This window comes from Trachinotus anak, unplaced genomic scaffold, assembly GCF_046630095.1.
Source record: "Trachinotus anak isolate AG129_WGS33_773 ecotype Australia unplaced genomic scaffold, CSIRO_AGI_Tana_v1 ptg000004l, whole genome shotgun sequence".
NCBI classification, from domain to species: Eukaryota; Metazoa; Chordata; class Actinopteri; order Carangiformes; family Carangidae; genus Trachinotus; species Trachinotus anak.
In genome coordinates this window covers 7506668-7531373 of record NW_027273855.1, presented here as the reverse complement: position 1 = coordinate 7531373, position 24706 = coordinate 7506668, and the positions used below count along the sequence as shown (strand labels likewise).

General features: G+C 39.8%; 2 protein-coding genes across 3 annotated transcripts; both read left to right on the top strand.

Annotated features, from left to right (window-relative positions):
* Positions 1–537: 537 nt before the first annotated feature.
* fam50a (family with sequence similarity 50 member A) lies at positions 538–13067 on the top strand. 2 transcript variants are annotated; one of them, XM_071475546.1, is made up of 13 exons: positions 538–796; positions 1033–1117; positions 1398–1497; positions 4960–5084; positions 6729–6802; positions 7389–7455; positions 8583–8644; positions 8745–8821; positions 9600–9654; positions 9998–10046; positions 10235–10305; positions 10896–11006; positions 12784–13067. In XM_071475546.1, exons 1-13 carry the CDS (start codon positions 686–688, stop codon positions 12790–12792), a joined length of 996 nt encoding a protein of 331 aa, XP_071331647.1. In that variant the 5' UTR covers positions 538–685; the 3' UTR covers positions 12793–13067. The 2 variants fall into 2 exon arrangements, with proteins under 2 accessions (XP_071331647.1, XP_071331648.1); XM_071475547.1 differs by lacking the exons at positions 538–796; positions 1033–1117; positions 1398–1497 and adding an exon at positions 3597–3793.
* A 283-nt stretch (positions 13068–13350) lies between these two features.
* Positions 13351–24454, top strand: LOC139620221 (interleukin-17 receptor D). The gene is made up of 12 exons (XM_071475544.1): positions 13351–13612; positions 16837–16921; positions 17654–17812; positions 18333–18451; positions 20228–20351; positions 20634–20672; positions 20787–20932; positions 21054–21128; positions 22089–22155; positions 22551–22697; positions 22883–23055; positions 23208–24454. Exons 1-12 carry the CDS (start codon positions 13490–13492, stop codon positions 23751–23753), a joined length of 1803 nt encoding a protein of 600 aa, XP_071331645.1. The 5' UTR covers positions 13351–13489; the 3' UTR covers positions 23754–24454.
* The last annotated feature ends 252 nt before the right edge of the window (positions 24455–24706 follow it).

Below are 24706 nucleotides of genomic sequence, written 5' to 3'. Positions count from 1 at the left end.
TGCATCAATAAAATGAATGTCAAAAAATGATGAACATTTTTGTTTTGTTTTATCAGACTATGTGAACAAAGTCTAAACTAAAGTTAAATTAGTCAGGCAATCAATAAATGCAGAAAATTAACTGGAAATGCATGGAGTCTTGTAATTAGTCAATCAATTTAAATTTCAAACATTTTCTAGTGTGATTTTGCTACTTCTCTGTGAAAAAAATGTTTGCAAAGGCGTTTTTTAAACTGTTTTCTAACATTGTAAAGACCAATTATTAGTTAGTTGTTGATTTATTAATCAATTAATCAATATTAAATCAATAAAATCATAGTAAGTTGCAACCCAAAAAAAATCCATGGCTTTCTCTCAGTCGCGTATCGCATTTTGATGATTTAAGGGAAGAAAATATGCCAGTTTTCGTCCTAATTTTACATTAATACACCCAATACACATCAATCGCTGTGTGAATTCCGTAATTCCGCGGTTACCTTAGGTACATGAAGGCATCATACGTATAAACCATAGTAACTACCCAGCATGCGTTTCGTTGTCGCCATTTTTCTTGTTGTGACGGGCTGGGAGACGTACCTTCGCAGATCGGGAAATATCTGCGTTTTATTTTAGAGTTTAATTCGTCTCTTTGTGATTTGTGTTTAAACGTTTCTTCCAAGCGACTGCCAGAAACGAAGAAGGTGTCATGGCGCAGTACAAGGGAGCAGCCAGCGAGGCGGGGAGAGCGATGCAGCTGATGAAGAAGCGAGAGAAAGAAAGAGAGCAGCTCGAACAGCTGAAGCAGAAGATTGCAGAGGTTCCTAACCTTTTACCCTAAATTACACCGTGTGTAGAAGTCACTTGGTTTTATAAAATTAGGCCTAACTATTATCATATGTGGAACCCCGAGGACCAGGTAGCAGCGGGGTCAGTGAAGGGTCCACCGTTACAGATAATACAGTACGGTCTCCTGTACGCACCCTGCCCCCCACAGTCCCTGAAAGAAATCATACTAACTCACCTTAATTTCTGCTCTCTGCTGTTCTCTCACAGGACAATATGGTCAAGTCCAACATTGATAAGAAATTCTCGGCTCACTACGATGCTGTGGAGGCAGAGCTGAAGTCCAGCACAGTTGGTGAGTACTTTTGCTGATGTTGCACACGAACCCTCCTGTGACACTACAGTCTGTCATTATTAGGTAACAAAGAAACAGAATGTCACCCTGATGGTTTAATATATGATATGGTTATGTTATCTACACTGAAAAGAAAGCAGTTTGCAGTGTTTGTATGAATATAAAGAGAAAAACATGTATTGGGGATTTGACATAAATTGCACAGTTTTTGATAACTACTGATGCATATATCCATGTGAATCTTGTTTGACCAGTTTTGTGTATTTTATGTATTGATCAGGTCTGGTGACACTGAATGACATGAAGGCCAAGCAGGAGGCACTGGTGAAGGAGAGAGAGAAACAGCTGGCCAAGAAGGAGCAGTCCAAGGAACTCCAGCTGTGAGTTACTACTGCCCATTTGCCTCACTGTCACGCACTGGTTTTTGGTTGTTGATGTAGAGCACATGTCTCTGAGGGTGGCAGTGCTGGTCAGCTATTTTGCTGAAGTTCTGTGAACTTTAATGTGAAAAATCCTCAGATGCACATTTCATTTTACATTTCTTGGAGCAGAAACATAACTCTTTGTTGCTGCTCCCAGCAATGTAAAACAGAACCACAAGTCTTGTGGTTTATCTCTGAAACCAATATGTTTTGTGGCTAAATATGTGGACAGGGCTGTCCTCTTGTTTTTCATGGTTTGTACGAGGCCCCTTTAACCCTTTAAAACCGAGTGTGTCGTCGACAACACGTTTGCGCAGATGCACTTTGGATTACCGTAACCGTCACGGGCCAGTGTTTCTCTGCGGGCTGCGGACAGACGGCGGACATTTTGAGGCTCAGTTAAACGGTTAAGGGAAGCAACAATGCTATAGTAGACTAGAGATGGGAATCACAGAGTAACTCAGGATACAATACTATCACGATACAGCAGTTCTGTGATATTCCACACATTGCAAGATAATCTACGCGGTGCATCGTTTGTGTGTAAATGAAGAAGAAAAATACCCATAAAAAGGCAAAAAGCAGGAATCATGTATTTATTAACTGCACTGTGATGTCTTTTTTTACAGAATGTGAGAACTGAGATGAAACAACGTACAAAAAAATGCATCGAGTCTTAGCTTAGTGCCTCTTAAACACACACACATACACTGACTGCAACCTGTCCATGGACAACTGGACACATTTCTATCACACATCAATGTTTAGACTTGCAGACCACAGTCTCTGTCTCTCATCCTCCAGCTTTAATTCAGCTGACAGAAGTATGCCCAGTGTGTAGGTGCATGTGTGTATATCTGTGTGTATCTAAGTTCAGTCTCATTAGCAGCAGACTGCTGACTGGTCCACTCCTCGTCGTGAAGCCCTCATCTCTGGTCTTGCTGTGTGTGTGTGTGTGTGTGTGTGTGTGTGTGTGTGTGTGTGTGTGTGTGTGTGTGTGTGTGTGTGTGCGTGCGTGCGTGGAGTGATGAAGCTTTGAATTTCATTTGTAAATTGCTTATAGGAGCTATTGGTACAGTGCATCCGGAAAGTATTCACAGCACTTCACTTTTTCTGCATTTTGTTATGTTACAGCCTTATTCCAAAATGGATTAAATTCATTTTTTACCTCAAAATTCTACACACAATACCCCATAATGATAAAGTGAAAAAAAGTTTGCTTGAAATTTTTGCAAATATATTAAAAATAAAAAAACAAAAAATCACACGTACATAAGTATTCACAGCCTTTGCCACAGCACTCAGAATGGAGCTCAGGTGCATCCTGTTTCCACTGATCATCCTTCAGATGTTTCTACAACTTGATTGAAGTCCACCTGTGGTAAATTCAGTTGATTGGACATGATTTGGAAAGGCACACACCTGTCTATATAAGGTCCCATAGTTGACAGTGCATGTCAGAGCACAAACCAAGCCGTGATTGTCTGTAGACCTCCGAGACAGGATTGTATCGAGGCACAGATCTGGGGAAGGGTACAGAAAAATTTCTGCAGCATTGAAGGTCCCAATGAGCACAGTGGCCTCCATCATCCATAAATGGAAGAAGTTTGGAACCACCAGGACTCTTCCTAGAGCTGGCCGCCCGGCCAATCTGAGCGATCGGGGCAGAATGGCCTTAGCCAGGGAGGTGACCAAGAACCCAATGGTCACTCTGACAGTGCTCCAGCGTTGCTCTGTGGAGAGAGGAGAACCTTCCAGAAAGCCAACCATTTCTGCAGCACTCCACCAATCAGGCCTGTATGGTAGAGTGGTCAGACAGAAGCCACTCCTCAGTAAAAGGCACATGACAGCCCGCCTGGAGTTTGCTAAAAGGCACCTGAAGGACTCTCAGACCATGAGAAATAAAATTCTCTGGTCTGATGAAACAAAGATGGAACTCTTTGACCTGAAAGCAAAGCGTCATGTCTGGAGGAAACCAGGCACTGCTCATCACCTGGCCAATACCATCCCTACAGTGAAGCATGGTGGTGGCAGCATCATGCTGTGGGGATGTTTTTCGGCAGCAGGAACTGGAAGACTAGTGAGGGTCGAGGGAAAGATGAATGCACACAGCCAAGATAACAAAGGAGTGGCTTCGGGACAACTCTGTGAATGTCCTTGAGTGGCCCAGCCAGAGCCCAGACTTGAGCCCGATTGAACATCTCTGGAGAGATCTGAAAATGGCTGTGCACCGACGCTCCCCATCCTGCCAAAGGTGCCTCAACAAAGTATTGAGCAAAGGCTGTGAATACTTATGTACATGTGATTTTTTTTTTTTTTTTTTTATATATATTTGCAAAATTTTAAGCAAACTTTTTCCACTTTGTCATTATGGGGTATTGTCTGTAGAATTTTGAGGTAAAAAATGAATTTAATCCATTTTGGAATAAGGCTGTAACATAACAAAATGTGGAAAAAGTGAAGCGCTGTGAATACTTTCCGGATGCACTGTAAGTTTTGCTCTTGCTACATAGCCAATCTTAGCATTAACAGCTGTTTACTGTCTAGAGGAAATGTTAAGAGTTTAGAATCAAACTTCATTCCTTTACTCACCAAGAGCTGATTCTCGCGATGGAAAGCAACATCAATGTTAACTCTTGTCTCTGTCACGTCTTTTCTCCAACTGAAGTTAGCACACTAACCAGCTGGCCCAGGCCGGTCTCGTCACTTTCTGATCGCGACTCACTGTAGCCTCCCATCTGCCATGAAGACGTAGCGCTGGTCAAGAGGGTGTATTATAACCTTTTGCCTTGTAAACGCAATGATGGCTGAAGCTTTTGTCAACTGACAATCACCACCACCTGCTCCCAGCAAGAAATCGTGTTTGGCAGCAGAGAAGACTAACAAATAGCCTTATTAAAGTTGTTCAGTACAACTGATGGTAAAAAACAGCCTGTCTTAACTGTCATAAGGCTGAGAAGGACATTAAATGTACTTTAAGGATTTTCTTTGCACTTTCTATATCTGTTTTGACGATGCTAAATGAATGAATGCGTAAACTTCAAATTCATAACAATGATGACAGTTTCATCAACTCCTGATTTCCATTAGGTTGTTTTCAAGTTGTCCTTAGTTGCACTCAAAACTTTTTATTGTGGAAAGACGTTTTACTAAGAAAGTTAAAAAAGCAGTAACATGGAAAAAATGCCAAATAAAATCCAGAAGGGAATCTAGGAGGCTTATTAGTACAACTGGAGCGGAACTGATGAGTGTTGCTGTGATGTGGCTTTGGAAGTAATCATATCCATGGACAACAAGCATTGGGTTAAGGGTTTGTACTTAGATTTCTATGGGTTTTTTTTCCAGGAAACTCTAAACTAAAACATACTGTATATTGAAAACATATTGTGATAGCTCATTATTTACATTTTCTCTTCACAGTAAACTAGAGAAGCAGAAAGAGAAGAAGAGAAAAGAGGAACAGAAGAGGAAAATAGCCAGTTTATCCTTTAATCCTGAAGACGAAGAAGATGAGGAAGAGGAAAACGAAGAGGAAGAGCAGGACTGTGAGTACTGATGTCAGGGATCTTAGAGCACAAACTGAACAGGAAACACGGTACTGAATCAGTTTCAGCTGTACACTGTACTGCCTTCATCATTTTTCATTTGAACTGCGTGTCTGCTTTGGTCCAACTGTTAAATTGTACACTGCACAGCATATGATTAGTCTGTTGTGGCTCCATATGAGTATTTTAAGGCACCACTTTGATGCTAACTATGAAGCTACAGCCAGCCGCTGGTTAAGTTAGGCCCTGTTCAGACCTGGCATTAACAACCAACTTGGGTGATCCTTTGGGGAAATTCAAATTCTCTAACAGCTTGCTAATGTATTCAGTTTTTAGTCCATGACATGATCCACTGCCTGTGGCTGAGATGTTTAACAGTCTGATGGAAATGGGAACAAAGGATTTCCTGAGATTAGATGTTGGCTGCTGCTGTAGCTGCTTCTCGGGCCTGCAAGGATGTTGTGGAGAGGATGGTTGGTATTGTCCAGGATGGCCTGCATCTTATAGTGCGTGTGTCTCTCCACAACAGTCTCAGTGAGTCCACACTCCTGCCAAGCACAGACCCACCTTTTTAACTAGCTTTTCCAGTCTCCTTGTGGTCTTGTCTGTGCACAGCCCTACAATGAAATAAACTAAAATTCTATTTTCAGTTAATAGAAACTGTGGTGTGGGACTAATTAGACTGGCAGAGGACGTCATTTGAGTAGGTGGTCCTTCAGTGTGGCTCAGCACACATTTACGTTCGCACTTCTAAAAAAATGTGGCCACATGTGAAGCACAGCACCTCTGAATGTGGTCCAAGTAGAGTTGCACAATTCCAAAAATCTCCTTATTTGATTCGAAATCCGATTCTGGGGCCAATTTTTGATTTAAAATCAATTCTCAATTCAGGAATGATAGTAAGAGGTCATATAGTATATGACACCATATATTTCACATATACATGATGGTCAGAGGTGTAGTGCTATGTGTTTAAGTACCAGGGCGCACCTGACGTGCATGCATGCATGTGCGCCATTAAGCTCCAGCTTGTTTCAGAAGTTATGTAGCCCTGTTCCTACGGTGGCAAACATACATCAGTGAACTATGATCACATGATCAAAAGTTAGACTGACTGTATGAACAGTTTTAACAGTCAGTCAAACAGCCAGCTAAGTGGGGTTAGACAATACCATGGATGTAGTAGGTTGAAATCAGTCTGGTGTTAAGCAGCATAGGAAAATGAACACAAGTAGTTTGTGTTTTGAATGATTTCATTTACTTGTGTTGAGCAAATGAAGCCACATCTGTTCAGAGGTAATATTGTTATGCAGGCAGAGGCCAAGCTAAGCTAACAGGCTAGGCTATGAAAACAAAGCTAAGCTTGCTTTCATTTCAAGCAGCACCGTTGAAGCAGCACAAGTTGCCCAAGGATAACGGGCTGACTTTGTTATGTTTTTGTGTAAATGCATCACAAAGAAACTGTCAGAAGACTGAATGATGAATGAAAGGGTGTTTTCTGCCTTTTCATCTTGACTAATTAAGCCCCTACTAAATCACAACTTGCTGTTTTTACACTTTGGTTCTTGTGCAGATTAAACAAACAAGATATAATGTAATGATTCAGGTGTTTGTCTAAATAATTTGTGTGAATTTGTCTCATAGATGTTCCAGCTAAGAAGAAACTGGGAAAAAATCCAGATGTGGACACAAGTTTCCTTCCTGATCGAGACAGAGAGGTAAACGTCCTACTTGGTTCTCAGTATCTTCACTGTGTGATGACAAGACTGTCTGCGAGTGTTTTCATTTATGCTTTACACGTTGCTCCATAGATGCGTTTTGCTGTGTTTCATCTCCTTGTATTAAAACTTAAAACTGTAAAGATCCGTAGCGTGTAAAGCTCTGCTTTAACTGGCAAGCTGCAGAAAAACACACAAATCAAGCCACAGTTAGAACATACGTAGTTCCTAGTGAAGTAACTAGGAAATACCAGACTAAGCCAGATATATTTTCACCACTGTCCTTGCCTACTATGTTTAAAACAACAAAAAACAAAATAGACTTCTGAATGATTGTAGCTCACATGCTACATAACCTAACCCATGTAACTGTTGTGTCTGGGGGAATTTTCACATCTCAGGTAATAAGGGCACTCGTGCTCTTTATGCAGTTGATACAGTAGTATTTTTTATTTTATTTTTGTACGGTGATATGCTGATTTGCTGATTAGAGTCCAGTCTCTAATGTCATGAAGATGTAACATGGATCTCTAATATAAACTCTGATATTTTCACTACACTGATTTTCTCTGCTGCTTGTTCTCAGGAGGAGGAGAATCGTCTCAGAGAGGAGCTCAGGCAGGAGTGGGAGCTCAAACAGGAGAAGATTAAGAGTGAGTCTCAGGACACACACACACACACACACACACACACTAAACAAAGCATAACAGTTTGGTATCACTTAAAGGTCCCATATTTTACACTTTTGCAGTGTTTTATTTGAAATGGTGATATCCATTCAAAGATATATTTGTGGTTTTAAGTACCAAAAACCATCTCAATGTAGTTTTACATCTCCTCTCTCAGGCTTCTCTCTGGAGCTCTAGTAACAACAAGGCTTCTTATGTCACTCTTCAAATGTTTTTTCTTTTGGCTGACTGTTTTCTGAGTGACAAATGGCCAGGCCAACCATAGGGAAGAGATTGTACTACTACTACTGTAGCTTGGTAAAGCTCATCTGTAAATTCAGATGGCAATGGTCAGTTAGTGCTGTAATGATCTGAACAGACTGTCAGATTCAGACAAAAATGCTGCGGTATTTCAGAAAAAATAAACATAAGCCTCTGGTCTCTAATATTACTGTCCTTGAGAAGAAGATGATGGTGTTGTTAATAGAGTTAAAACAACAGAAATGGTTGGACAGGTGGGCCATGCTGAGGGAGGTGACTGTTTGATTGTGACATCACAAACCTACAGAAGTCCTGACAGCTCGTTATAATGTACAGTTTCTGAGTACGGGCTGTGTAAATGGTAAATGAACTGCTTATATAGTGCTTTTCTAGTCTAACAACAATTCAAAGCGCTTTACAATGTGAGCCCTATTCACCCATTCACACACACAGTCATACAGCGTTTACATCTACACATAGAGCACTTCTACCATTCACACACACATTCATACACTGATGGAACACCCATCAGAGGCAATTTGGGGCACAGTATCTTGCCCAAGGACACTTTGAAATGCGGACCAGAGGAGCAGTATTAATATAGAACCAAAACCTGCTTTATAATCAAAAAAAGACATGGACATCCCTCTTTCTATAATATTGGACCTTTAAATTCAGCTGTGAATTCATGTTTTAATGATGATAATCACAAGCACACGTTCAGATGACATGTCCCATATCTACCTAATGTGTCAGCTCTGGAGAATTCCCTACGTTTCACTGCTGTAAGTACAAACATAAACACACTCAGACTCTCTCAGGATAACAGTTGTGTGTGTTTTTATCTCCAGGCGAGGAGATTGAGATTACATTCAGCTACTGGGATGGTTCTGGTCATCGTAAGACAGTTAAGGTAAAGAAAAAGAGTTTTGATAATTTATGGGGATTTATAGGAATTTATGGAGACATAACATTTCACATTCCCATCATCCCTCTTTGTATTTCTCCTGCAGATGAAGAAAGGTAATACCATCCAGAACTTCCTGCAGAGGGCCCTGGAAGTCCTCAGGAAGGACTTCAGTGAGCTTAGGTGAGGCAAAGAGTGTCAACTAAACACACAGCATCATCGTTAATGAATGAATGAGTACACCTGTAAGTCAAATCCATAATAATAAATCTTTCTTCTGCGATTTTTTTTCTATTACCAAACAGACTAGCTGTTACTGTCACAGAGCCCAGATCTCACCCCATCCAGCACACTGGATGGACTTTGTGGATTTTCTTTGCATTTTATTAAATCTGTTTCCAAGTTGCTTAAGATTCACTAACTGTGGTTAGTGAACTGTCACAGGTCAGACAGTTTGAGTTCCTGATTTCTAATATGATGTTTTGAAGTTGTCCTTAGTTGCACTCAAACTTTTATTGTGGAAAGAAGCTCTTCTAAGAATGCAATTAGCAGTGACATGACAAAAATACAAAATAAAATCCAAATGGAAATTCATGAGGCCAGTCCAGCACAATTGGAGCAGGACTGATGAGTGTTGTTTGGAAGCAGTCTTATCCAATTCCTGGTTATTCCTGGTTTCCAGGAAGCTCAAAACAAATGTAAAATGAAGGAAAACTCTGGGTGGTGTGCAGCCTGAGGCAGCTTATCACCAGGAGCTAACAGTATTAGTATTGTAACATGAAGCATTGTTGTCTGCTACAGTGCCTTCTGTCTTACTATCACCAGGAGTTGCTGCTGTCAGAAATGTTCATATCCCAAAAAAAAGAAGCTTTAAAATGGAGTTTGTTTTCCAACTGAGTTAGTGGACCATCACGTTATGTTGAACTTTATCTTCACTGAACTATTTGTCTCTTCTGTGCAGGTCTGCTGGAGTAGAACAGTTGATGTACATCAAAGAGGATCTGATAATCCCACATGTAAGTCCTGTGTGTGAATGACAAAGCCATGATAAACCTGAATTTAAGATGAGCTTTTGTTTGATTTGGTTCATTTCACCTCTTCTAACCTCTAAAGTCACAGCAGATTCTTTACCTCATGATGTGCTGTGGTCTGTGTTCACAACCCAAAGACACATTTCGAGATACATTTTCTGGCTGCACTGTTGTAAATGAATTAATTGCTGAAACCAATGTGATGCAATAAAGAACATATTTTAAATTTAATCTTGTGTTAAATGGTGTGTTTTAAATTTGTCCTGCAGGTGTGGCACTTTTTTAACTCATTGAATGCCTTCACACTTTCTCACTTTGTCTCATTCAGCACCACAGTTTTTACGACTTCATCGTGACCAAAGCCAGAGGAAAATCTGGTAAGTGAACTCCACCAGCATCCAGACCAGTGATGTGGTGTCTCTTGATTCGTTTGTAGATGTTGTGTTATGATCATATATCATATATTTAGATATTTGTGAAGTGGAAAGTCACTGTTTCTGCACAACACATGGAATAATGTGTGGTTGTTTCCTGCCTTTTCACTCAGTTTATTCTTTTCCTGCAGGTCCTCTGTTCAGCTTTGATGTTCACGATGATATTCGACTTGTGAACGACGCCACTGTAGAGAAAGATGAGGTGAGGTTGATGAGGAAATTATGAGAAAATGAACCAATGTCAACCGTGGAGCTAAAAGAAACTGAGATGACCAATAGACACTATTTTTGTAATTTCTGATGATTTTTATTGATTTGTATTGAAAAACATCACAAGAAGTACTGAGATGTACCAGAGTTGTCGCAAGAGAAAACTTAACTTCACTGGAATCTCATCTAGTATGGGCAGACAGTAAACGCACTGCACTTCTATAGCACTTTTCTAGTTGTATCGACCACTCAAGGCGCTTTACAATACATTCCTCATTCACCCCATTTACTCACATGTTCATACATCACACCCATGGACACAACCATACGCTGATTCAACAGCCACCTCAGCCTATTTTGCCCAAGAACAAGATGACGTGGACTGGAGGAGCTGGGGATCAACCCTCTGATTAGTGGACGATCTGCTCTACTTCCTGAGCCACAGCTGTCCATTTCTTTCTTTCTGATTTCAGTGACATTGTGGGATGAAATTCTGAAATTCCAAGGATAAGCCCTCTGTGGCTTGACATGCATTTAAAGGTCTTGTCAGAATTCACTAAGTTGTACTGTTTTTGCCTGAAGTCTCATGCAGGTAAAGTGGTGCTGAGGAGCTGGTATGAGAAGAACAAGCACATCTTCCCTGCTAGTCGCTGGGAGCCATACGACCCTGAGAAGAAATGGGACAAATATACAGTGAGAATTCTTTTTGATAAATGTCGACATGCTTCATTTTTCTGTAGTAAATTACCAAGGTTCCCTGAAGGGATCGTTCAGGTTTCATCTAATCTCAAATCCAATCCGTCCTTTTAAACTATTATTCACTTTAATTCGATTTTTATGGTAAATCAACTTTGTTTTCAGGCAGCTGTTTTTAATTCTGGTAAACTCAGCCAGCCAATGTTAGCCACTAGCTCGTAAACACAGTGGAGCATTTAGTCAAGAAGGAGTTAGATATTTCCCTCAGGAGTTGCTGAGCTTTTGAAACTAAAAGAGATAAACTTAGAACTTACATTCAACAGGTTCACAGCAGCACAACTAACTACAGAAACACACCTAACTAACTAATCCACAGTGATGAGGATTTATAGTTTGTTCCCAACCCAGAGATTCATGTAGGTCTGATGTTGTGCTCACTGACAGGTTTAACATTGTGATATTATTGTGGTGCTGTGATAGTCACAATATTAATTCTGTCCATTTCGCTCACCTCTGCTTGTGCATCTGAGAAACAACCCTGTGATTTTTCAAACGGAGCGTGACACTAAACGAAGCCAAAAACATATATGACCTGGAGTGAGAAGGAACGTGAAGACACGGGACAGATAAATAACAGACAGAAGATGATTAACGGCTGTGAGGCCAGTTATGTTCAGGATTTGGAAAGAGAAGATGTGGTTTGTCAAGCCTCATCAAGCATGGTTGAACAGTGGGGAGAGCTGCCATATGTCAGCTCGTCAGTGTTGTTTATGACTTAAACTTCTGGTCCCACTTCCATGAGTGAGTGGAAACTAAAATTTCACAACACGGAGCTTCAAGTCCCGCTGTCAGAAATCAGCAGGCTTATAAAGCAGTGTCAGTGGAGAGGTCCAGCGACACTGTCACAAAAAAAAGGGAAGGATTTAACATGAGGGTAGATGTGAAGAGCCCTCTTTAAAGCAAAGCTGTCCATGACTAATATGAGAGGTGGTCATGTGACAATCCCACACATATTAGCAGGATAATATAATCTAAAGACTTGCTCTATTTGAAAAGTGCCTTGAGATAACTTCTGTTGCGATTTAGTGCTATATAATAAAAATTGACTTGAGTGGAATATTACAGCTCACGGTTGATGTTGCATCATCAGGCGTAACAGAGGACCTGATTCAGATGAGTGTAAGTCACTGTGCTGATATGCCAGTAAAAAAAGAAAACCTCTCTAACTGGCAAACCTTGATGATGATAATGATATGGTGAGCATTTTTGCATTAAGTGATATACTAGTTAATTTAAATGCCATATTTAAGTTCCAGATGCATTCATTATGATTTGAGGTCAAATTAGGGTTTACCCTGCAGAGAGAGGCAGCGTATCTGTATGTGACTTATGACAGGTGTTGATTACTCATACTTCAGGTTTACACTAAAACATCTTCATCCAAAACCTGTGTTCATGTCCCAAAGCATTAAAAATAAAAGTATGTATTTCCTTTGGGGAAACTGGATAAGAAGTGTGTGCTGCATGTTGCCACTCTGTGGAGAGAGATTACTGGGGGAGATGCCAACTTTCTCTTGCATGGGCACGCTAAGACCCATCAGTCCTTCCAGGTGCACTGTTTGTGTCAGGTTTCTAGAAGAGCGTTAAAGGTGTGGGATGAACCAGGAATGTTGGGATACTAGACCAGATATTCATGGCGATCAATTTGTGCGGTTTGTTATTTTATTTCGACATGGTGTGTGAGTAACTTCACATTTGGTTTTTTGTTTTTCAGATCCGATGAAACAGCTGTCCTCTCCGCTCTCTGAAATCCTTCATGCTTACTTTTTGTTATTATCTTCCATCTTATTTTACTTTGTTACACCACAGTTCATCAGTGCTTTATCAAGATTTGATAAACCATGGACTTATGATTTTACTTGGTATTTGAAATACTAGATTTCCCAAATGTATTTAAATAGCCAATGCAATGTTTCCTGTGAAAACAAGGCCACATCCATATGTATATAGCCCATAAACACACTGTAGCACCAATAAAATTAACCTGGCTATAACTCACTAGGCTCCTGACTTAACCTTTGTTGCACTTGGCACCTACACTTATTGTATAGATGTTCATCATTCCTGCATGTGTTTTTCTTGAATGTAAAACTATGAATTGCAAACCTGCCTTCTGTGCCCACATCAGAAAAAGAAACCAGTGTGGCAGCGTAATTGTTAAAGCATGTACAGAGAGCTGTCTGGCTGCACCTCCACCATAGCCTGAAGACACCACTCCCCTCAAAGTCTTTCTCCCTCCTCCCCAGTGCCTGTCACTCTCACAGCGCTGAAAACACATCAGGTTTCACTTTTTAGTGTAGAGTGCTGGTGTCTTACAACCCTCCAGTCCAGTTCAGTGAGCGATTTTGTGTGTTTGCTTGTGTCTGTGAGTTTGAGGTCTGGTGCTCACAGTAGAATGGTGTCATGCTGGCTGTAGCAGCATGTGGAGGGCAGCTCTAGTTTTGTACCAGCTCTTGACACTTGGTCAGCCTCTCTGGGCTCGGGATGATGTCACGACAGCTGTCATCACTCCTCAGGACTGCAGGCTGGACTGTATCAGACAGGTGAGCTGGATTTCACACCTGCTGTACATCTATATCATTTATCAGCTCTTCTCCTTGGAAGTTTCCAGTCTTGACATACAAGCAGCGTAGTCTTCTACATTGTATTGGGGTGTCTAGTCTGTGTAGTCAGATGGATAAAACGTTAGAACTGAAGTAAACCACTGGTGAGGTCTGCTCTGCTATAAACGCTGCTTCTCCTCCAGCTGCGTCTGTTGTTTTAGCTCTCATGTACATTGGAGGAGCTCACAAACACATCTACTCAAACAACAAAACCTGTTCAATAGAAAACAAATCTAGACAGGGCAAACATTTCTGAAACTGTTCAGAAATTAATTTTATTTACAGTCTCACTGGCTTGCGTCTTTATTCTGCTACACACTATCTTGTGCAAAACATATAGCCACACACAGGGTTTATTTTTATGAAGCATTCTTTGTACACTTCAGATTGTTTCCTGTTAAATCTGTAGAAGTTCTTGTAATCTTCGCTTTTTTAAATATGTGAATTACTGGAAAATTACACCGAACCACAAATTACTGAACAAAAACAAGAAGAGAAAAACAAATTCTTTGGTTGACCTGGTTATAAGCTTAAGCAGTGGTTTCCAGCCTGAAGGTCAGGGACGCTTTAAGCAGTTGCAAGGTAAAGCTGAAGGGTCATGAAGGGTCTGCATCTGGTAAGAAGAAGAAGAAATGTACGTCCAAGCCACATTTGCAATACGTGATGAGGGGTTAACAAAAAGGATGAACAAAAGAAAAAATGCTTTATTTTGAGGGGTCACAAGTTGTTCAGACCCACTGTCTGAGAAGACTAATTGTCAACAAGTGTAAGCCTGGAAAGATCTATAACATTTTAAGTGGGAGGTACATGTTCTCCCAGCAGAAAACAGCAGGGGCTTAAATATTTACTACTTTTTACCCACGTTCTGAAAATTCTTGAGCTTCTCGAGAATTATATTTATGTCTCTTTGCTAAGAAAAAGTTTTTTTTCCGAAGCTTTTTACCACACACTGTATCTACAAAGGTGATAAAGCAGCCACCTATGTAAATCAGACTCTTGTGGTTCATGTTCTGGCCTGGTCTTCCTCAGCTCTGAGCGAAATATGGTATAATTTGGTTCACATAGACTCCAGGCAATTGATAAGAATACCATCACTGGTTTGAGCCTCTGTGTGTTGTTGTCAGCCTTTGGCAGCGAGGGTTTTCCATTCAGAAACAGTAAATGCATAAAGGAAAAATTTGATGTTGCCATCTAGTCCTGAACTCTAAGGTTCATAGTGATCCTCTTTGATTGGCGCATTCTGTCACTTTGAACTTCTCTCATCCTGTTAAGCTTCTTTCATCTCTTGTTTGGCTACTAGGTGTAATCGCGCATAGTTGACCATTAAATATATATTGCAGGTGTTGCGTTTTGTGATCCTATACTTCTCAGTTGTAGCATGCCTGCTAAGCAAGTATCTCAGAGGCTTGCGTGCAAGTCAGTACTTAGGCTACAGAGACTTCTGACGGCTCTTACCTCACTTGACAGTTTAACTACCATTGTTTGAACCAACATAGGTGTGTATGCACACACACACAGTCTGTCTCTCTGATGCCTCAGGCAGATGCAGTATTTCTTCCTCTCTCATTTTCTTCACCTGTTAGTCTAGTTAAGGTCTCTAAACCTGCAGGGCAAGTTGTCGGTGTTTATCAGAAGTGGATGGACATATTCAGACCCTTTACTTAAATAAAGGTACTAATACAACAATCATAAAATACACAGGTAAAAGTTCTTAAGTATTATCAGCTAAATGACCTGAAAGTATCAAAAATAAAAGTATTTTGTCCTGGTTACTGATATATTTTTATATTGCTGCATGGTACATTAATAAACTGTGAGTATTGATGAATCAAACTTCGTTTTAACTATTCTATAGTTACCTAGTTCAGTCCAGTGGGGCCACCAGATGAAACTGTTGAGTCATGTGATGGTTCAAGAAAGAGGAAAGAAAGCTGTAGTCATTTGTTTCTGTTGTCATTCCTCCTCAAACCTTAGCTTTTTGTGAAATATTGGATAATTGTACCATAGGTAATGTGAGAACATCTACTCAAGTATTGCTCTTAAGTACAGCTTTGACATACTTCTTACTTCATACACTACATTTTATAGGGAAACATTTTACTTTTTATTCCACTGGTTTATTTATTCTTCGCTTTATCTGACAGCTGTTAAATGAAACCACATTTTCCATAGCAAGCATGACATGGAGATCAGTAGTATAGTTCAGGATTCCCCATAAATTCAGTCTGTCAGAGCTGCCAGTGGTGATCGGGGATTTGAGCCACTAATATAAGTATGTGCAGATGTTTGGAAATAAACCAAGGCCAATTTTGTTCTATACTTGGGTCATTGTAAAATACATTCCTCTTGGGTTTATATACTGTTTTTTATGTCTCCACGCTTGAGCCAGTTCTAATTCTAGCTTATGTTTTTCTCAATGTGTAATGAGTTTCACACATGTTGAAACATAGGAGTTGGTGTGCAACAAAGTGCTTTACACCACAGACAGAGAGCAAACAAAAGAGAGGAGAAATTAGTCCAGGGTCATAATATATGTAGTGAAGACTTTGAAGGAATCAAATTAAAGCAATTATGTCTATTTTGTCATAATTAGCGTATGGCCAAAAAAATTGTTTTGTTAGCTCACAGTGACCTTGACCTTTGTGACCACCAATTTATCCTTGAGTCAACGTGAATGTTTAAGTTATCACTGTAGTGGCCACAGCTGTATTTTACAACAAAGTAAAATAAAATAAAATAAAAAGAATAAAAACAGCTTATTTCTAGCTTTATTATTTGCCATTTTGCTGATGTCTTTGTTGCTGCTATTTAATCCTAACTTCCCACTCGGATAAACAAAGTGTTGTTTGTCGTGTCTGACTTATCCACCTTTCTCTTTGCAGCGAAATAGTTAATGTTAACAGAACTGAGCTAGTTTTGACCTTGCATCAAATCTAATGTAATGTTTAAGTTCAGGTCAACAAAGAAACTTTATCTGTCTTTGTTGACGTATATAACTGCCTTTATATATCTGTTTCTGTGCTGTCTGCATTTACAGTAATTTAATTTTATTGGGTTGTTCATTGCCTGACATGAAACAGACACAATTTGCCATCAGCATTCAATATGTAAAGGCAAAAATGCAGTTGTTTAATCTGAATTCATTGTCACTGTCTCCTCTGCAGGGAGGACCTGGATGTGAATACTGCAGAATAACCAAAAGTGATGTGAAGAAGGCTCTGGGTTTTAACTCCGTCACACCGTTTGGAAGTAAGTCTGACTTTGACAGGCTGCACTGGACTCACAGCCAACCTGCAAATGTTTGCATTCAGACCACTATGACAAAGGCCAGAATGCACTGAGAGATGCTAAACGCATTTTGGCAGCTCTGAGATGTTGTTCACTTAGTACTAAAGGTCTCTATCTGGCATGTCCTTAACCAGAAGCTGTCAAATTGTTTGCACTTCATCTTAGCATTTAAACACAGGCTAGCCTATGAAGCAAAGGGTAGGACGAGTTTTCATCGCTGAAGACAAATGTGAGTCTCTCTTCTTACAATGAACAGCAAATAACAGAAGAGAAACTCCAGATAATTGCACGTCAAATATTTATCTAACATTAACCTTCAGTGATGCTGTTGTGCTAATATTTTTTTATTATCATGCAGAGATCATCAACATTTGGTTCAACTGGATTAATGTCAACTGATTCTACTTTTGGCCATGCTAGCAGAACTTTATCCACCACTTTGACTCAGACTGAAATATCCCAACAACTACTGGCTGGATTGCCATGAAACTTTGTACAGACACATGTGGTCCCCTGAGGACGAACCCCACTGACTTTAGTGATCCCCTGTCTTTTCCTCTAGAGTCATCATGAGGTCGACAGTTGTGGTTTTCCATCAGCTTCAGCTCTACCTTGTGTTTGGTGCTAATTAAAATTGAAAATGTCTAAAATACTTGTTGTATCTGTGTTGTATCTGTTGCTATTTCTCCTCAGGTTGTATCCCATGGCCATGTTTTGAGTTGCTAGGAGATGAAGACCCTAAAATCTGTCAACACTATGTCCAAGCACCAAATGATGTGAAGGTTGAATCTGTTTATGAGCCAAACCCAACTTCTGACACTATTGTCGTTTCTTGGAAGCCCAGTTACTATGGTATGTTGACGAGATTTGACTACTAGATCCTCACGTCTCTCTTCATATATTTTCAAACCAGTTTCTGTTTGCAGTTGTCATAAGGACACAGCATGACTTGGTTGGTCGTTAAAATCCCAGCCAGTTTTGAAACTCATTTATCATGCCAGGTGTCATGAGGTACCTCCCCCAGTATAATTTCTGACAGAAGGGTTTGACATGAAAGATTTATTTCATGTGACTTTCAGTGAATTTGCTTTATAATGCTTTATATTATGAGCCATATGAGAATGCTCCAGAGTATTGGAGACAATTCAGTTGATTGTCCCATATATGACTGAGGCTTTGATGGGTGACATTGTAACAGACTTTCATGTTAACTTGACAATGCTTAATTGGCCATGCACTGAACTGATGTACAGTACAGTACATGCAGCACAGACATTTCTGGACATTGGAGTATATATGTGAAACTTTGATGATGGATTGCCGCTGAGTCCCTGAAACTGATTTCACTCCATCCCTGTTGTGTTTGCTGCAGGGATCGCCTTCCTGCGAGGCTTTCAGGTGTCCCTCCAGGCTTTGGGAGGGTCTACTGTTGCCTGTCAGCTATTTCTCTTCCACCGTAACCTCTCCCTTCCGGCTTCACATGCTCAAAGGGTAGGAAGGACCCCACTCACTTTGGTCCTTGCCTCTTTTTCTTTCTTTTTCTGTTTGGTATGCTGTTTGACTAGATGAATTCTTATTACAACCACAGAGTTCTTTTGGTGTTTACCCACAAGAATGTGTGCGTGTCAAGGTTGAAGCCTATTTTTATTATAGATACAGACAACAACACTAAGACTCACAATTTATGACCTGCTGATTGCAAAATGATGCTAAATTTGACATAAGATCACAGTGACATCATCCTCCCCTAAGTGGAAATATTTCCTGAGCTGTACATCTTACATTGAAGTTCTTCCAAAAGCTGTAAAAACCACGAGAAGCCCTGTGAAGGGAAAACTGTAATTTATGTTGCCTTTCGCTATGAGCATGTCCTGAAGAAATAAAATACCATGACATGCTAACTCCATACTAACTAGTGATTATGAGTGGAAAAAGAGCAGCACACATATCTTCAAAAATTGCTGTACAGGATACAGTGTTTCAGAGTGGTGCCCATAAAAAGATACCGTGCCCTATCGTATGAAAATGGTAAATGTCACACAAATTGGATACCCAGGGATAAAAATATGCTCGATAACATAATTATAACATAATTATGCCACAATTGTAGGAAAGTCAATCCAACAAAAATTGCATCTCAGGATCTTCAGGATGATGAGGTTTATGATAACCGGTCCACAGTTTAATTTTGTTTTGCTCGGCCCTGTGTACAACAAATCTACAAGAGATATGACAAGACCATGTATTGTATCAAGGTGACTAGTATCATCATATATAAGTTTGTCTTAACTTTAGCAAGAAGGGGATTTGTTAAACAATGTGTTTAGGATTAGTCCAAGCATTGTTAAATTTGAAAAAATATTCAATATTCAAAAATACATACCTAGTCCTGTTAAAAAAATAATGGCTGTTCTTTTAAGTATCTATTTAATATTTAACATTGTTCTTGTTTGCTCATTAGTTTTTATTTATTATTATTTTTACTTAATTACTTATCATTTTCCTCCTTATTATGTTGTATTTGCCCATTACAGAGCATCGAGTACTGCTGTTCATTTACTTTATTTCTGTTTCCTCTGTTACATGTAAGACTATGTCCCTGTACCTCCTTCAAACATGTCAAAGTGTTATGTGTAAATAACCAACAAGTGCAAAGCATAAACACAGTGATGCAGGTAAACTTTTCGGAGCATAACTAGTCATAAGCTTAAAGAAAAACAAACAAAAGGAAATATGAAGTAAACAGACGCATGTTACACAATGTATCAAGTCAATATTTAAATACACTGGAGACACTTTTTTGTGTGTTTTCTTTTAGGATATCAAGTATTTTCATTTGTGTTCTGTGGATCTTGCCACAGGGGAACATATTCTTTTTAAACATAAACGCGGACAGAAACAGTTTGAAGATAGAATACAGAATAGAAAACCAGTGAGGCTTGAAAGCAGTTCAAAACAACTGTATATAAGATTTCACATGAGAGAGAAATTCTCGTCAACCATCAATAAAGCTCTGTCAGAAATTATCTCTCTTGAAATGTTTTTATCATTCAAGTTAGTAATTTATTGTTTTTAATTGCATTTTCACTGACATCTTTGTTTTATTTTTAATTTATTTTCATGCCTCTGCAAAGTACTTTGAATTGCCTTGTGTCTGCACAGTGCTATACAAATTAACGCGCCTTTATCACCAAAACCCGTGCACAGAGAAAAGTGTGCAGCTTGCTAAAACAAAACCAAGGTCATGATTGCAGCTGTGTTCTGCAGGTGTACAAGTCGGACCCTTTCGCCGGTCTCTCCCTTGGGTCCCAGTATGCTGTTACCGTCATGGCTCTTCCAGTGCCTGAGGAGTGGGAGAGGTTCTACCGCAGCAAGATCTTCTCCACTCGCTGTAAGACCCCTTTTAGCAGTAGGATAGGTATTATCTCAAGGCACACAAACATGCACACACACCGTTTCAGTGGAGCTCTCAAAGTTTGTGGTTGCTTCAGGGTAACCTTTAAAATCTAAATCCCTCTTTCTGTCGACTTACAGTACATATATTATATTTCATGTCCTGACACTGGGCAGCTTGTCTAAACACTGCACTTTTCTTCATACACAGTATCTTTCAGTAACACTATAATCAAATCGATGGTGAATTTATAGTAATATGCACAATATGGTTTTGCAGCATGTGCAGAGAAGAACGGTCTTGAGCAGTGCAAAAAGGGTGAGAGAAAAATGCTTTCTCATTTTGTCATTCCCAAATAAACTTCATTAAATGTTTCAACATTTTTTTTATGATCAGATTTACAACTGCTTATATTTTATGGTTTGGTTGTAGACTGGTACCCCAAACATGTTGAGGTCCAGCAGGAGGGGACTGCTATCACTGTGACCTTCAACCTGGCTCCCCCAAACCTTGGAATCACAAGCTACTTTTCACTTTGTTATGCAAACGGCATGAAGAATTACATTGACATAACACCTGTGAGTGGGTTCAACTTCTGCAGCTTTAAGTTTATTTCGTGGCTTTGATATCATTAATCACTTTCTTCTGTTACTTATAAAGTGAACTTAATTGTATTAACCATTAATTCAATTTCTTTAGAATTCTGGCAAAAACAAAACTCACCACAGCTACCAGCTGAATGATCTTCAAGAAGGAACCAATTACACTTGTGAGGTAAAATAACAAATATAAAAGTGGATTATAAGTAACGTAGACTTCACATTAGATGGCTTTGTGTTGGGTAATGTGTGTGTGTGTGTGTGTGTGTGTGTGTGTGTGTGTATGTAAAATGTGGCATTGACAATAACCATGATATTTTAAAATGTAATACTAATTTTAATACTAATTTGATAAAATATTTTTTTGTATGCTCTTGTACACTTAGTACACTAAGTTACAGACTCTCTCTCCACCTGCCTACCCATCTTTATTGTACCTTCTCCAAGAGACAAAACACAATTACAATTACTATTATTGTTATTATTTTCTTTTATTAATTATTTCTATTTTTTATAGGTATCGCCATAATATTGTGATCATGAATTATTTTGGCCTATTGTGTAGTGAAAATCTGGTCTCTATCTATCTATCTATCTATCTATCTATCTATCTATATATATATATATATATATATATATATATATATTAGGGCTGTCACAATATCAGATTTCTAACCCACAAACAATTAACATTCGACACGGTAGTTACTATTGGGTCTTTTTTAGTTTTTTTAGTTTCTTTTAGTGGAGACAAACCGACTGTACAATACACAAAACACACTGTGTCCAGCAACAAATGTTAGAGTTAGAGACTAGTTGCTGAACATAGTGGTGCATTTAAAGAGCCAGATATTTCCCCTTTGGAACCGGTGGAGACTAAAGCTAAAAGGAGAGTTACCCTGTGTTCATCAGGTGGCCAGAGACACAACTCCAAATAAATGCTGATGTTGCTCTGTGTCTGTTGGCAAAAATAGGCAGCTATTAGCCAACTATTGCTATCTTAACTTTATACGGTGAGGTTGATGTTGCGTTTACAGCTTGTTTGAGCTATTAGCCGAAAATTCATTTAAGGTTAAAGATGATCTTGTTGAACTATAATTTACAAGGTGAAGAACGAAGTCTTCTTGTGTCACAGCTTGCAGCTAACGAAGTGGATGCAGTGAGGAAAGTATTCAGTATTCAGGTCATGCACATTCAGAAAGGTAGGTTGTGCTGTTGCTGCTGCTCTGTAGAATCACAATGTATCATATTTGGTGCTATGTCAAGCTCCACTTACTTTTTGTTATGGAGACATAAAGTGTCTGTTCAACCATATATACAGTCTACAATATGTTGGACTCATAATTTAATAAAGGTGTGATAAATCCCATAAGGAAATGCTCTCGTTTGCATTTCTCTCTCATATCTGCATGCCAGGAGGCGATTATCTTAGCATTAAGGGGGCTGGGGGCTGGGGCAGGAAGCCAGTGACAGTGGTATTAATCTTCTTGTCTAACTCTCAACAGCAATGCAAATAAGCACATTTCCCAGAATGTCAACCTCTTTCTTTAGACTCTGTCACCGATTTGTCACATAATCACAACTCCCCCCTTCGCAGACGGTGCTTCACCGCTCTCTGTCACTCTCTCCACGGCCCTGATACTTCCACTGTGCCTGGCTGTGGTGGCCATACTTGTGGTCTTATTGTCTGTTCTGATCAGGAAAAGGTCCAAGCTGCGGATGAAGAAACGTTACATGAAACCAGGTGCAAACACAAAGCAAATATATCATGTCTGTATTACATGAAAGCTAATTTAATAAATCGTGTTATTTGTTCAGTTTAAACCAAGTGACAGAGGACCTTCCTTGTACCTCTGGTCCGTCTTCCATTACCAGCAGCGCATGAAATGCAACCTGTTTTTTTTTTTTTTTTTTTTAACATCCATTCAGATATCATCAAGCAGCATCAAGAGAGCGGGACTCAAGAGGAAGTGCTATCATTACCCAGAAGCAAGCTAACTCCTCCTCGTCTTCTGATTTGCTACAGCAGCTACGATGGCCCCGCTCATGTCAAAGCTGTCATGCAGTTAGGGGCCTTCATACAGCAGCACATGGCCACTCAGGTAGTAGACGCAACACTTAAAGGCTTAATTTGCCACTGTTCATATTGAATGGCTTCAGTTTTATACGGATCGTCTTTGCAGCAGTTTGCCAGTGTGCTATTGATTACATCATCCACAGGGTTGGGGTTAACTGTCGCCTTTTTTCTTCCCAGGTGTGCCTGGACCTGTGGGACTCTCTGAGCGTGGCTGAGGAGGGCAGCATGGCCTGGCACTGCCGGCAGATCCGGGAGAGTGACTTCATCTTGGTGATCTGTTCTAGGGGCCTTAACCACAAACCTGAGTATCCAGAGCCAGAGGGCGATGACGAAGATGAGGAGGCAGACAGGGGGCTGAACGTGGGGTCCAACGCCTTCAGCACTGATGCAGCTGTCCGACTTATTGGAGAGGAGGTGGGCCGAGCCAAAGCCAGGGGCCAGGACCTGTCCAAATACATGGCAGCCGTTTTTGAGTATTCTGAGGAAACAGATATCCCCACTGAGCTGAGGCTGGTATCTCATTACACACTGACAAGTGATTTACCGCTGCTCTTCTCCCACCTCCATGGAGTGCCTCTGCACAGACCTGGGGGTTACCTGAAGATAAACCACATATCAGAGGAAGGTTTTGCCAAGTTACCAGCCGGAGCAGCTCTGCAGTGGGCTGTCTATGAGGCTGGAATGGTAATGAGGGCCAAAAGACATCACTCTGTGGAAGCGTGAGATTAAAAACTAAAAAATGGAATCTGTATGCCCTGATTTATTGGTAGTTCTCAGCCCAGAACAGTAGAAAGGTTGGCCTGAACTTAGAAGTTGAAGATGACAAAAAACTTCTTGGTTTCGTATCTAGCCAGACAGGAGAAACTGAGATCTCACAGTTGGAGGGTGACGTACACCTACAATCCCTGCTGATATGCCCCCAGGCAATCAACCAACTAACCACATCTGCCTCAGCTGTGCTGCAATGGCCGAAACTGTGCATTTTGACCTCTAAAATGTGTCATCATGTTTCATAAGTGTGTATGCAGGAAGGAAAAAAAAAGAACGTCCAGTAATCTGTGTAATGTCAGTAAAGCTAAATGTATTTGACATGTATTATTTTATTTTATATATTAGCAATGTACATAAAAATCATATTAATCTCATAAATGAGTCAGTGAAGTTACTCTGTGCAAATGTTTACCTTGAAGTGGATACGGAACATTGTATACGCGCATGTTTACAGTCAAGCTTCTATTTTATGTATACACGTGAATATCTCATAAATAAATTAAAACGATTCATGCCCTATCACTTTTGTTTTTAAGGTGATGCTGGGTCACATGTAGATACATGTTGTGAGCTGTATTTTATATTGTATTTTTGTGTCAGTGTCTAATAAAGTCACGTTAAACCACGTTTTTCAATAACAGGTATTCATGAAATGTGTTGCATGTGTGTTGTTTCTGGTGATGAGTGATAATAATTTGCAAGGCATTTTCCTGGTGCTATAGGTTGCCAGGCATGGAAGACTGATCATCACTTGAGAAAACATGTTTTGTTTGGTTTTTTTTTCTGAAATTAACGAGATTATTATCTCGTAATATCAGCATATAATCTAAACAAATCAGGACTTGTCTGATTTTTTTTACCCATGAAAACTTTTATCATAATACAGAGATAAAAAGGCAAAGTTT

Excerpts from the sequence above, each read along its gene's own strand:
- fam50a (XM_071475546.1), top strand. The coding sequence starts at position 686 with ATGGCGCAGTACAAGGGAGCAGCCAGCGAGGCGGGGAGAGCGATGCAG. Across the intron at positions 5,085-6,728 it reads CGAAGAGGAAGAGCAGGACT|ATGTTCCAGCTAAGAAGAAA; the intron begins GTGAGTACTGAT and ends TTTGTCTCATAG. Across the intron at positions 10,047-10,234 it reads CAAAGCCAGAGGAAAATCTG|GTCCTCTGTTCAGCTTTGAT; the intron begins GTAAGTGAACTC and ends CTTTTCCTGCAG.
- LOC139620221 (XM_071475544.1), top strand. The coding sequence starts at position 13,490 with ATGTGGAGGGCAGCTCTAGTTTTGTACCAGCTCTTGACACTTGGTCAG. Across the intron at positions 20,673-20,786 it reads TCTTGAGCAGTGCAAAAAGG|ACTGGTACCCCAAACATGTT; the intron begins GTGAGAGAAAAA and ends GTTTGGTTGTAG. Across the intron at positions 22,698-22,882 it reads GAAACGTTACATGAAACCAG|ATATCATCAAGCAGCATCAA; the intron begins GTGCAAACACAA and ends ACATCCATTCAG.